This window comes from Rattus norvegicus, chromosome 14 (assembly GCF_021556685.1).
Source record: "Rattus norvegicus strain SHRSP/BbbUtx chromosome 14, alternate assembly SHRSP_T2T, whole genome shotgun sequence".
In the NCBI taxonomy this organism is placed as follows: domain Eukaryota; kingdom Metazoa; phylum Chordata; class Mammalia; order Rodentia; family Muridae; genus Rattus; species Rattus norvegicus.
In genome coordinates, this window is record NC_141547.1 from 84,705,001 (window position 1) to 84,719,832 (window position 14,832).

A 14,832-nucleotide genomic window follows, 5' to 3' on the forward strand; every position below is an offset into this window, starting at 1 on the left:
ACATCCGCTGAGGCTTGGCACGCTGAAACATATGCCAACTCTGTTGTCTGTAGGGCACTCCTGGCCACAGTATATAGCAAGTTATAATCAAGTAAAAAAAAACCTTCACATTCATATAGAACACAGCTCAACATAAATATCCATTAAATGTGAGAACCTAGAGTGATGAAATGTTGAGACTGCAAATTTAAACATAAGAGGAAACGCAAAAACTACCCCTGCCTCTACAACCCAAAATCATCCACACTGTGTGTTCAATACCACACACCAGCACATGTGTCCTAGACATTTAATCTAGTTACACCAAAACTTCAAAACCATGTATTTATCTGTTCATTTAGTAACTAGAGCAAGGGTGGCATTTATTGATGGGCATTGGAACATACCTGGAAAAGACATGCCACAGAAAAGCAGCCATGAAAATCCTCTAATACAAGTAAAATACAACACACTCTATATCGCTTCCGGAATAGTCGTAAAGACACTGGTGTCCATGTGTCCCACACTACCCCATAAAAAAACAGCAAGAGAAACAAAAAGAAAACCTCAGCACTCCAACAAGTAGAGGAAGCAATAATTTCATAATTTTCTGGTTATAGAGGCTCCATAGAGTAAAAACAATCAAACTGAGATCTAAGACTAATACACAGTCCTCAGGAACAATATTGTCATCCTTCATCAAGGCCCATGACACAACTTCCAAAGAGGCAAAAACTATTTGAAGGAACATACAGCATGTATTTAAGAACTCACACATAGCTGCTACAGGTGGGTCACTCAAGAGCAGTTTCTCCAAAGCACCAGGTTTTGTTCTTGTTCTTGAGTTTAGTGAGTCAGTGACACTAAAATATACTAATTTAACTAGATACATCCTTAAAGTCTAGAGTCAGGCTGAATGCTTGCTTCTCCAACAAGTTCACAACACATGCCCAAGGCAGTCAGTCACATTCCAGGCTGGGAGGAGGCAGAGGCTGTCAAAGACAGCACAAGCAAGGTGGAGATTTTATTTGGTTGGATGATGGTTGGCTTTTGTTTGTTGGCTGACTGGTTTTGACATAAGCTAACCTCAACTCATGATCCTTCTCTCAGCCTTCTTCATGCTAGGATCATAGGAGAATGCTATCACACCCAGGAAGGTGAAATTATTTTAGAAGTCTGGTCTACCCCAACTATTTGGAGTAGCCTAGGACACACTGATGTCTGAGAACTGCTTGTGTGAAACTCTAGTTTCTACATAAGACAGTTCTCTGCCACAGGCTGTTTTCTCCTACACTAACACTCCCCTTTCTATGTTATTCCAAAGTACTAGATCTAGAAGCATTTTAGTTCAGTAATTATCTTAAAGAGATACATGCAAAACATTAGAGGGATGGAATGTTCTGCTTCAAAGGCTATGTACCAGTGGAACTAGAATGCATTTGATGGGTTGGACTAGAAGTTTTGGTTTCATATGGGAGCTGGGAGAGGGTAAAAAGAGCCAAAGGCAAGACAGAGAGCAGGAATGCTGACACACAGCAATGTTTTCAGCAGGAGGGCAATGGGAAGGAAAGCACAGGTGGAAGAAAGCACAGGACCCATCCTTCAGAGAATAATCAAGGATTCTGACCAAGGCTGATATGCTCAGAGGTTACTGCAGTAAGATAAATGTGGTGGGAAAGGGGAGGTAAGGGAGTGAAAGGAGACTAAGGCATCACAGGGCAGAAGGTAAGGGCAGAACTGCAGATGTGCTGTTCTTGAAGAGGACCCTTACTCAGTTCCCAGCAACCACCTCAGGCAGCTCACTAGCTCCAGCCTCCACAGACTCATATACACACACCAATGGATACACATAATTAAAAATAAAAGAAATATAACTTTAAAAGTAGAGGAAGTAAAGTCAAGACAGGGCAAAGCAAACACCATCCAGAGGACACCTTTGGCAGTGACTTAATCCCCAGATAACTTCTACTTTGAAGTTTTGCTAATCAAGCTTGCAACATTCTTCACATTCCACTAACTGTCTGCTCACCATCCACACCAAGACTGAGGTGCTTTGGAAAAAGATGCCAAGTTTCTGGGTACCCAGTGATAGTGGAAGGGCATCCATAAAGCTGATATACACACAATGTCAAATGCATTTAAAGAAAAATATGCATTAGGAACAAAGAAAATTATTTTCTGTCAAGTATGGACAAGCTCTGGCAACCAAGACCCCCTTTAATGGTAGAATGCCTTCTGGAGCAGAATTCACTCCCAGAAAAGAATAATAAAGACAATACAAGTCAAAGTGCACTAGGGACTCTAAAGCTCCAGGCTCATTAGAGATTTCCTGGAATTGAACCAAAGTAGAACACTGTTCTAGAAAGAGCACTGTGAGGGAGCCCCAAGCCCAGCCTCTCTTACACCCTCACACCCAGTTCACTTATGCTAAAGGAGAGATGAGTCATGACACTTACAAGGCCACCTCAGAGCATCTCTTGTAACTAAAAAAAAGCAAGACTTGAGCATGGTGACTCATGCCTGTGATCCCAATACTTGGGAGACTAAAGCAGAATTACCATGAATTTGAGGCCAACCTGAACTACACTGTAAATTCCAAGGCAGTCTGGATTACAGAGTAAGACCTAAACTCAAAACAATAACAAACAAGCAAGCATACATACATAATAAAAACAGACATACAAGGCTAGAGAGTTAGCACAGCTGTAAGAGCACTTGTTCGTTCTCTCTCTCTCTCTCTCTCTCTCTCTCTCTCTCTCTCTCTGTCTCTCTCTCTCTCTCTCTCTCTCTCTCTCTCTCTCTCTCTCTCTCTCTCTCTCTTTTGGAGCTGGGGACCGAACCCAGGGCCTTGCGCTTCCTAGGCAAGCGCTCTACCACTGAGCTAAATCCCCAACCACGCACTTGTTCTCTTACAGAGGAAAATGGATTCAACTCCTAGAACTCATAGGGTGGTCTATAGCCATCTGTACCAGTCCCAGCAGACCTAACACCCACTTCTGACCTGGGAGGACACCAGCACCCACATTCATACTTATACTTTTTTGCATATATGTATATGTGTATGAATATGTATATGTATATATTAGCAAAGGATTGGGGGAGAAGATCCCTACAAACAGACCAAATGGCTCCAAGACTTTGGTCTCACAGAACTCCAATAGGGGGTTGAGAATTAAACATAAAGGTCCTAGGTTTAAACCCCAGTACTGGAAGGAAAGAAAAAAAAAAAGAGGAGAGAGGGAAAGGAAAAAACATAATCCAAAACAAATGGTGGGCATGCCTATAATCCCAGTAGTTGGAGGGGAAAGGCACGGTCAGGATTACATAGCAAGTTCCAGTAAGACTGTCTGGGGGTGAGGGGAAGGAGAGCAAGTTGTGTGTGCATGTGAAGCAGGCAGAGAATAAAGAAAAAGCAGCTGTGAGTGGTAGGACAACATCCGTACTTGGATAGGAGGATCATGAGTTTGAGGCCAGCCTTGGCTAGATAGGAAATGGTCTTGGAAGGAAAGAAGAATACTTCGCTCACATTAGAACCAGTGCAGCTTTATTCAAGAACACAGTATGAGGTTCCTGGGGTCCAGTGATGGACATCGAACACACAGGCTATTTGAAGAAACACATCTTTAGAGTTCAACTTCAGAGCTTTCAGAGATAGAAAGGGTTGCAAAGTCCATCGCAGGCCAGGTGATACCAGAGGGACTTAAGAGCTGAAGGGTTCCTAACCAACTCAAAGGAAGAGCTAGCCGTTCCTCTACTATGTTGTCAGATGACCTGGTGTTGTCAGATGTTTCCTTTTCTCACTAAGAGCTGATCTATATATACAATTTCTAGATACTTAAGAGGAACCACTTTTCTAGAAGTTTCTTTCAGCCACAGAGTTTGTCTGATACCTGACTCTATCTACTCACCAATAACTGACAGTGTCACTTAGAATTTGAGGTCAATTCACTTGGCCTCTATTGAACCCAGGCTGCTCATAAGCAGAGAACTACTCATCAATAAACAGGTCTAGTAGAAAACATCCAAGGCAATAGCATCCCCTGAGCAGCAAGTTTGCTTTACCTCGTACCACGCTTTGCAGTCTGCAGACCTCCAAGCTCTGTCAACTTGGAATGGACAACCACCTTGCCCAAAGGAGGGGCACAATCTACTGCTCCAGAAACAAGCTCACTGACACATGCAGGAAAGGCACTCAGAGGCTACCAACAGCACCTCTCTTTGCAGAACTAGCTATCACTCAGAATGCTAACAGAAAAGAGCAGCATTTGCTATTTACTAAATGACAGGAATATACACATTTCCACCTTATCTTTTTTTCTTGTACTACTTTTCATAAGGTACACATTCTCCACACATGTTAACTGGTGGGGTATGAACTAGCACAAGCCCTTCTGCAGAGGTATCTGACAATGTCCATGAGAATTTTAAACATGTTCATACTCACCCGCTCTAAGGATTTCCCTGACAGTAGGACTATAACAGAAGATACTAACCTGTGACATGGTCTCTGAAAATGTTTCAGACTATTTTTCTTTTTAATGATTTATTTATGTATATGAGTACACTGTCACTGTCTTCAGACACACCAGAAGAGGGCATCAGATCCCATTACAGATGGTTGTGAGCCACCATGTGGTTGCTGGGAATTGAACTCAGGACCTCTGGAAGAGCAGTCAGTGCTCTTAACAGCTGAGTCATTTCTCCAGCCCCTCAGACTATTTAATAACAATTAAACACTCAAAGCATACAAAGGGCTATCACCACTATGTTTTTCCAATTTTCTTTAAAATTTCAATCAGCTCATAGAGAAAGCAGCATGTACATAATAAGGGTTTTTTCCATAATTTTCTGTATTTCCCAAGTATTTTATAATAAAATTATACTGTGTGTGTGATGCATACGTGTATGTGTTCTTATATTTTGGCCAGTACATGGAGAGCTGAAGTCAACATTGGCATGGCGTCTTCCCCAGCAACTTTTCTCTGAGACAGGGTTTCATCAACTCAGATATGCTGGCCTGAGCTCCAGGGATCTGCTTTTCTCTCCCTGCCAGCACTGGGAAGACAGCACACACTGTTGCAGCCAGCTTTTTATGTGAGTGCTGGGGATTCAAACTCAGGTCCTCATGCTTGCATGATATACATTTTACCAACTGAGTCATCTCCCAGCCTCATAAATTGTGTTTTAATCAGGTCTTACAGCACTGGATGGGATCTTACATGTACTTAAAACTCAGCCATTCTTATTTTTCCAGTTTCAAAATGCAGCAGCCCTTGAGAGACCGCAAGTTCCCATTCCAACATTTTCTCCTCAAACTTCTAGTATCATCAAAGTTTACTTTCACCAAGTCAACTCACACATTCAGTTTCTAAATAACCGTATCACCCTGGCTGCTTTACAGAGAAGGGAATTAATAGCAACTCTTACAACACATCTTAAGAGTAATAAAAATAAAAAGCTCTCCTTTGAACCACAATGGGCCAGCTGACCTTATTCTTTTCACACTATCATAAGTCAACAGAGCTGCTAAAAGTAAGATTTTAAAACATCTAGTTCAGCCTACAAACAGAACAAAGAACCTCCACTCTTTGCCTTTTGCCTGTCTGTTTGACAGGTACAAAGGCATGTCTCCACAAAAGTTTTATCAGCTTTAACCTCAAAGATAAGTAAAAATTAGTTAGAAAAGACCAGACTGCTTAAATCCACATACTATGCTATGACATACAATGGCTTGTCCAGCCTAAATTTAGCACCAGCACCAAACTTTCTCAAGGATCCCACAGTCTACTCTAGGCTGTGTCCTATCAGACAAAGTTTCAGGGTAAGGTAGCTCTCTGTCTGGTCCCCACACCTTGCCTGTAGACAGAAGCAAAGCCTTATCCATGTTCCCTGCTATGCCCCATCTGGGATCTGGTGAATGCAAGGCACTGCTGAATTCTGCTAATGGAAAAGGCAGTGACAGTCCACAGCTTCAGGTTCTTAAAATCTTTTAATCATCAGAGAATGTACAGCCTGGGCAAAGAAAGGAAGCAATGTACAGGGACATACTCTCTCTGAAGACAGTGGTACAGACTCCTGACTGGCTGAAGTCAGCCACAGGATGAGGTGTGTCTCACATCAGAAATCCCTGTAAAGGGCAGGCTGCTTCAGCCATTCCAGCTTTGCCAACTGCCCAGGGCAGTACAAGGGCCATCCAGCCATAGCTAGGCACTTCCAGTCACTGTCTTCAAAAACTTATGAGCCTGGCTCTAGGAAAAAAACAAGTTGGAATGAGCCTTCTGTAATTGTGGGAGCTAGGAGAAGTGACAAGAAAGGAAAACACTTCTCTAGTTTCTCAGTTACAAACACGTTTCTCAGTCAATGGTTTTAGGTTTAAACTCAAATTTGAATTCCAAGATCAGTCCATATAACCTTATCACAAAAGAGTACCAAGTGAGGCAACCTCAGAAAAACAAACAAAAATTCTCAGCACTGGTAAGATCAGTTTGAATCTGATCTGCTACAGAACTGCTCAGTGACTGTCACAGGTACCACTTTGCTACTGACTAATCTAAAAACTGCCATCAACCACGTCTGTTAAAATTAAAGCAAAGCATTGTGTCTAAGGCCTTACATGGCAAGTATCTGCACATTAGTAGGTTCTTTTGTTTTGGCCTGGGTTTTGTTGCTGTTGTCTTTAGTGTTTCTTGCTATGCTGTACAGTCTAACCTGAGACTCCTGCCTCAGTCTCCTAAGTATCTGGAATTAGAGATGTGGAACCACAACCAGTGTCTGGCTTCATTTGGGGTGTGTGTGTGTGTGTGTGTGTGTGTGTGTGTGTGTGTGTGTGTGTGTGTACGTACGTTATATGTGCATGTGAGTGCCAGAGGTCAATGCTGGGCACCTTCTCAGCTGCCCTTTACCTTAGGTTTTGAAACAGGGTCTTTCCCTGGCCTAGTTTGTTGATTCAGTTAGACCGGCTAACCAATAACCCAAAAGGAATGCCTCTACCTTCCTCGCACTGAGAGTACAGGTATATATTACCTGCCCAGCTTCTGTCTTGGGTCCCGGGAATTTGAACTCAGGTCCTCAGACTTATACTGCAAGTACTTTACCTACTGAGCCATCTCCCCCATCCCTGACAGCTACTTTTGTTTTGTTTTGTTTCAAGACAAAGTTTCTTTGTGCAGTTCTGGGTGTCCTGGAACTCAATATGCTGACCAGGCTGGCCTCCAACTCAGAGATCCACCTGCCCCTGCTGAGATTAAAGGTATGGCTGCTACTATCCGACTTCCCCATAGCTATTTTAAAAGCTCTGACAGAGGAATCTGAAAAGACTCAAAATTTAAGTAACCAGAAGAAAAGTAACCACGTAAATTCAATGTATAACTGAAGAATGTCTGGCTTCCCTTAGTTTAATCATAAGCCATATTTTTTGGACCCACTCTTCCATGAGACAATGCCGGGCTTTACCAGGGTGAACAGAGAGGCTCCGAGCCTTGGACTTAGAGGAATTAAATGTTAATCATGATTGTCCCTACTCTTGTCACATATGGCCCAAACAAGGCACTTGACCTTTCTAGCTTTGCACTAAATCTGATGCATTAAATTTGGTAAATTTTTGTTTTCTTCTATTGCAGGGGGATGAAACCAGGGCTTCAATCACGACAGTTTTTTGACTATAGTCTGAGTCTTTTGACTATAAAGACCTGTCTCCCTGAGATTTGGGTTCACCAGAAGGCAGGGGCTACTCTTGCAGCCTTCCAATGCCAGCAGCTGTCCACTTCACTGTGCAGTGAATGGTAGAAAGGAACACCTCTAACCCTTTGCTATCAAATCTTTCATTCCCATCTCTTCCTCCACTTGATCTAAATGTAGAAAATTCCTTGAGTGTTGGTTACTTTTTTTCTTCTCTCCCAAGGATAATATAGAATTATCAGGACATAGATGCACAAACTCATTTGAGATATAGATGCCTACGGGCATGATGGTGCAGTTCTGTGAAAAACTCAGTAAGGATTATTATTTATCTGTGGACGAGTCTATCTCAGAGGACTACAGTACTGTAGTGTTGTTCTGTACAGGATAGGCTTTTGATAGACATCTATCAAATAAATATGCTCAATGGAGGTTTGCAAAGCTGCAGGCTTCCCTCCAATCCTGGCCAGCCTGAGTGACCTATTACCTCACTCAACACTTTTTTTTACATTTATGAGAAGGGCATGTGTGCCACAGAGTCTAGGCAGAGGTCACAAGACAACTGTCAGGAGCTGGTTCTCTTCTACCATGTGGATTTCAAGGATCAAATTTAGTCAAACTTGATAGCAACTACCTTTATTCATTGAGCTATCTTCCCGGTCTTCTATTTAAATTCTTAGTGCTGGACCAGTCAAAGACAAGTACTAGGTGGGAACTTCTCTTTTCCTCTTGGGAAGTTATCAGGAAAATGAACACACCCATTCACAAGAATGTGTGAATGATATCATGGGGGGGGGGGGTTACACACTGGCCTGACAGAACTCCAATACAAAATACAAATTATGAGAAATTAGATTTGATTTAAATGTCAAAATCCTAACAAACTCAGTTTTACTTATTTGACAAGAACAAAGACAGAGGGGCTGGGGATTTAGCTCAGTGGTAGAGTGCTTGCCTAGCAAGCACAAGGCCCTGGGTTCGGTCCCCAGCTCTGAAAAAAAGAAAAAAAGAAAAAAAAAAAAAAAGAACAAAGACAGGCCATGGTTTCAATTCAGGTTTTACAATTTGCTGTCAGGTTAGAGAAACAAACTCTCTCTGCCTCAGTTTCTTCCTCTGTAAAAAGGACTAAACAATTGTAACTAAAGTGTGTGTGTGTGTGTGTGTGTGTGTGTGTGTGTGCGCGCATCAGCAGGGCCAGGGCTGCTTCCTCCACACTCTAATCTCCATCCCCAGGCAGAATTACTGGTAATTCCCATGAGATCTCAGGGTATAAAACCAGAGAAGAGATCCTAGGAATTTACCAACCAACCCCCACCACCACCCCCCTCAACAATGAAATGCTTGCTTTTAACCTATAAAGGACCATCTGACAAGACGGTCGGCAGGCCCTTTCTGTGTAAATCCAAGTCAGCTGTCAGCGTGCAATTGTTCTATTAGGCCAAGTCAATTTTTGGAGGCAGGCCTATTAAGTTAACTTCAAATGGAGATGAAAAGAAAGTGCTTGATCAAATGCTGAACTGTAAAAACACACTGACAGGGAAACAAGGCAGAGGAATTAGCCTCCTACAATTATTCCCTGTGATACCTTTAGTTACCCAGCCTATCTAATCACCCCGCAGCTCTCCTTTCACTCTTTAACAGCTAGAAGAACTTCCTTAGTTCATGGTCTCAGCCTCAAGTTCACCAAACATTTAACCTGGGGTCCAGAATAACTGATTTTAAAGTTGCACAGAAGCAATCATTCCTGTTCTTTTACAAATGAATTTCTTGATGTTTCTAGCTATTTGACTTCAATGGGAGAAATAGGCATTTCCACTTTAAAACAAGCTTTCATTTCTAGCAGTGCAAATTTTCTTGTTTGTTTAGCCAATTTACACACCACTAGCCAGCGTTTAATCGGGCCCCTTATTTAACAACACCAACCATGTGTGCTGCACAGCCAAGTTTGAAGTTCAGATAATCATTTCATTAACATCAACACAGTGGTTTAAAGATGAAATATGTACCAGTGTGTCTGAAAGCTCTTTAAAGGGCCACACTGCAAAAGTACGGCTAAAGGGTAATTCTTCTAGCACTTAGCTGGATGACTGACCTGCTTAAATGCAAACAAGCCATAATGCTGCATGATAATAAAAGTCATTAATCTCACACCAAATAGTCTATTCACAATTTTCACAGCTAGAAATTTAAAAATAGGAAAAAAAAAAAAAAACCCAAAACCCACAAACAGCCCTGTCTTCATACAGACTACACTAATGACCTTGGGATAACGATTTACACCTAAAATACACTCATCTCCAAGTCTGAATTACTAATCTAATGCTACTCCTAAACAAGCACACACATCTGGGCTTCCTCCTCCCCTCACCCATGATAAAGACTGAACAGGTCCTTGGGCTGGCTGGGCTATGATAAGGAATCTATTGTGTGTACACACGTACACACGTACACACACACACACACACACACTTTCATTGGCAAGTAGCGGGAATATATCAGTACTACAAAATATTTCTTAGAATTTTTAAAGAGGAACATTCAAGCAGCTTTTTTCCTCTCTTCCCAATTAAGGACAATATTGGAATCCCACTGAGAATAAAAGCAATGCTACATGCTACTTACTATTGAGTTCTAGTTAACAGAAACCAAACAGAAGACCATAAAACGTTTGTTAAAGGGCAAACCATGAAGTTTTTCAGGTGATAAAACAAAAGGTGGTTTTCAGAAGTTCAATGAGTACTTAGGAAACATGATTAATCTGAAATTAAAGACTGGCTTTGTTTCTTCTACACTCTTATCACACATGCTCTCATTATATTCCCTCTCAGCAGTCCTAAAACACTGGCTTTCCTTACAAAACTTATTCCAGGGCTGGTAGGCAGGAGCCACAACAGTTCCTTTAGTCTGGCAGTATTCACAGAACTAGTAAAAGCACACCGGTCTGTGTATACACACACAGCTCTGAAAGCTACACTGTGCTCGTCTGAGGACACACAGTTCAACACACTGATGACCACAACAAACTTATTAAAGCTGTGGAGTGTACCAAAGGCTATTCTTTTCAGAGAGTTCAGATAAGCCCATCAATATCACTGCAGTTATAAAAGAATTAAGGACATCATTAATGATTGCTTAACAGGTAAACTTATTAAATACCATTTAAGTCATTTTTCTCCCCTTAGTGATTGTTGACTTAATTTGGAAGGGAGGTGTGAGTCTAGTAGACTACAAAAGAATTAGATAAGCACTTCAAAAACTTTCAAGAGAGCAGAGTCCTGCCAAATTCACACATTATCTCTCTACTTGTCAGGATAAAATAGTTACAAATGGTGTGTTTAAACTGCTAATTTTGTATTAAATGGTGATCCCAAGAATATCTGCAAAGCACAGCATTATGCATAATGAATAGCTCCCCAGACAAACTACCACAGAGAATGGCTCAAGTTTAAACACTGCTGATAAAAATCTCTAACTTCAAAAGTCTCCTTCAAAAAGTGAAGTGCCACGTTAAAACATACTCCCCCTCAGCTGCCACCACCGCTCCCCTCTCGGCCCCCAAGGCTGTAAATCAAACATTTCTAAAGCCATCAGGGCACAGGGAAAGCCTCAAAGAAAGACAAGGACTCACAAGAAGCAAGATTTAAAATTCAAACTATTCTTAAAGCCTGCAATAGAGATGTTTAAGTATCTTCGGCAACGCATCCTCTCTAAAGCTTGCATGTTAATGACAGCGGCAATACACTGTGAGAGGGAGAAGCCCCAGCACAGCCACATCTGTAGTCACAGAAATTGGTCGAACATGTAATTCACTTTCTATAGATAGGAATAAGAGCACCACAGAACAATGCTTTTTAATCACAGGTACAGGGTCCTCCTCCAGTTTTGGAAGGACACACACCTTTAAGGAGCTACACTGTACTGACACGTGCCCTATCAACTCAAAGCTCTGGGTGCAGCTTCACCCTCATGCCTACACTCAGAGCTGCTTTGTAGTCATCCCACACCGTCCCCTTTCTCTTGATAATTCACCCAAGAGTAAAGCACCGAAGATCCAAACTATAGGCCTTTATAGTTCCAAAAGATCCAAAGACAAGCCAACCATATCAGATCACTCCTACCAGAGGTGCACCTAACAGCCGTAAGTGCGCTGGCCCTGGAACATGTTACTTGATAAAAATCATGGTCCAGGAAGCGGGAAATCTATGCAGCTATCCATCAGCAGAGGCTTCAGTTGAGAGTCCCTCCTCAAAGACTGGGGACAGCTCAAAGCTCTCCTAAGCCAGCTTCCTTTGGAACGCAAACTTCTTTCATTTGGAGCAAGGTGGAGGCCCTGTCAGCGAGAGACCCTGGCTCCGGTTTGCAGGCCTCTTTGGTATTAGTCCTTGACCCAGGGGCGAGCCTGCGGTCTCTCTCATCCACTGTAATCTGAGGCACGCAGTGAAGACTGCCTACCACCGCCACTACAGTGCTCTCCCAATTCCCACTCCTCAGCCAGCTCCGCCAGCTCCCCTCCTGCTGCTGCCCGTCCAGAGCCCTGCCAGAGGGTTAGTGTCCAGGTAAGGCTGCCAGTAGATTTCAGCAAAAATAACCTGAAAATGTGCACCCCGGCAACTTGGTCGCTCCGAAAACAGAGCAAACATGGATGGAAAGCAAAGCCTGCGACCTTTAAGAAGCCGCTCCATCCTTCAACTCTCGCCTTTGCAAAGTTGGCATTCAACAGGTAGTTCCCGGGACTTTCACCTGAGGGAGAAAAACGTCCCGCCAACTCAAGAGTGCCGCCCAGGCGCCCATGCCCTGCACAGCGTCCCCACCCCCACTCCGGCGCGGTGCACCCACCGGAGGCCGAGCCCCCACGTGCGCTCGCCTCAGTCGCCGTGCCCCGGAGGCCCTGTCCCGCCTGCCCGGGAGGGATGCCGCCCGGCTCCGCGCCTCCCCCCGCCCGCCCGCTAGCCCGCAGCGGGGTCGGCGGGCGCAGCCCCCGGAGCCATCTTGTGGCGGCGGAGCGCGGGGCCCGGGTGGCTACCTGCACGATCTCGCCCTCGGCGCTGAGCATGGCCCCGGCCCGCGAGAAGCGGCCCGTGAGGCCGGTGGTGTGGGTGGTGTAGTCGCCGCTCGGGCTCGACTCGAACAGCACCACCTCCACGAACGCCGTCTCCTTGGCCCGCGCCGCGCCGGGCCCCGCGGCCGCCAGCAGCAGCCCGAGAAGCAGCGGCAGCGGCGGCGGCGGCGGCAGGCGACGACCGCGGGGGCCGCGGCGGAGGCGACGGCGGCGGCGGCCCGGGGCCCCTGGGCGCCCGCCCGAGCGTGGCCTCATGGTCCTGCGGCGGGAGGGCGCGGAGGGCGGGCGCGGCCGGGCATAGTCGCGGGCCGGCGGAGGACCGAGCGCCTCACAGCACCATCGCGGCGGCGGCGGCTTTGTGGGTCGCAGGCTCTGCTCCGCTCCCCCGGCCGTCGCGCCGCGGCCCTTTCATCTGCTCCACGTGAGGGGTTATCCCCGCCCCCGCAGCGTCGTGACCCGCTCTCCCCTCCCTCCCCGCGCTCGGCCGCGGCCACCTCTGAGGGGAGCGGGTAGGCGGGGCGGGCGCGCCTGCGGCGGAGGTGGGGCCCAAGGCCTCGCCCGCCCCGCCCAATCTACTGAGTCCCGCCCCGACTCAGTCTCAGCCCCGCCCCTCCGCCCTTGCCCCGCCCAGGTCGTCTTTTTGGTCACGCCCCTTGCCTTAGCCACACCCTCTCGTCTGTGCTCCGCCCTCCGCGGCGGACATTTCTCCCTGCAGTTTCTGGAGTACCGGGAGAGTTAAGGTCCTCAACCTGTTCGCCCGCTCGGTGCGCCCTGCTTTGGTGCGGGAGTTAGAGCCAGCCATTGGAGCGTCAAAGGCCTTGTCCTTCCTTGCAAGGATGCTTCATCCGCAGCTCCGGCACTATTGGCCACCCGCACTCGGTGCTCGCTAACACCTCCATGGACCGCGAAAGGCCCCGGCAGTCAGAGGCGGTTTGCAACCCGCCTGGACAGGTCCAATTCTTACCTGGGTGTCATATAGACAGTTACCCTCAACTAAAGAAGTGAGGACAGGTGGCGGAAAATTTGAAGAAGTTATATAGATTCTAATGGGGTTCATCTTTCCGCAGCCCTGAAGACACTCTTAACACTCCCTTCAAAAGTTCTGAAACGTCTTACTATGTGCAAAAGGGCAGAAGAGTCAACACGCTTAATGCATAGACTACCGGCTGCCAAACATACCAAAGACAAGTGCTCCGAGTCCTGACGTCCCCAGTCACCCAGAAGATAAACTAATTCCTTTCCACTTTTTGGAAGAGGCTTTTTCCTTCCTCAGCAAATCTATGGGACTCACAACCCTCCTTTAAAAGCCACTCTCAATTTCTGCTTCCTCAGTGTCTTCCCTCCCTGACCTGAATGGCTTTGTTTAAATATTTGCAAATATTTGGTTAGGGTGATCTGCTTCTACTTGCTACCACACCCAAAATATTAAGACAAAAAGAAAAGTCATTGAGAGTTTCCTTGAGTAATCAACTCATCCTGCTTACAGTTTAAACTGAAAAGGAATGTTTTGCCAACGTGTTGAATAGAAAATACAATTGAAAAGAAACTCACAGAAGAACTGTTACTGTATTTGGACCACCCAAAGCTTTGGCACAGAAGGTAACTGACAAAGCTAGAGAGTCATTAGTTTCCCCAAGCCAAGCTTAATCAGTGGTTACTGCTTGGGAGCACTGATGGGAGCACTGTCAGTTCCAAGGATTGTGACTTCACCCACTAAGGGACAGCCCAGTCTTTAAGGGGAGAGCAATTATTACAGCCCATGCGTAGCATTATAATCCTTAGTAGTATGAGGTCATCATCAACTGATGAATGGATATGCAAATATGGTCTATCCATACAATGGAATGGTATTTTTTAACATAGTAAAGATTCGGTCTTCAATTGCATTTTAAATAACAATATCAAAGGCAAATAAAATACTGAATATTGAATGAATGAAACAAAAAGATACTGAGTGAAGCATATAGCGTTCCCATTTGTATGAATGCCAAGAATATATAAAGATAGAAAGATTAGCGGTTGCCAGTTGCTGGGCTGGAAAGAGGATTGGGTAGTATAACTACTAATGGATTTCTCTTAAGGGTAATGAAAATATTCTGTAATTAGATGGTGATGAT

General features: G+C 44.9%; 1 protein-coding gene across 2 annotated transcripts in view; it reads right to left on the bottom strand.

Annotated features, from left to right (window-relative positions):
* The window catches only part of Znrf3 (zinc and ring finger 3), a 151,752-nt gene extending 138,623 nt beyond the window's left edge, over positions 1–13,129 (bottom strand). The window contains exon 1 of one of the 2 annotated variants that reach the window (XM_087584353.1): positions 12,680–13,129. In XM_087584353.1, coding sequence (XP_087440479.1) covers positions 12,680–12,970 — 291 coding nt within the window. In that variant the 5' untranslated portion in view covers positions 12,971–13,129. 2 annotated transcript variants of the gene reach the window in all.
* Between the last annotated feature and the right edge of the window lie 1,703 nt (positions 13,130–14,832).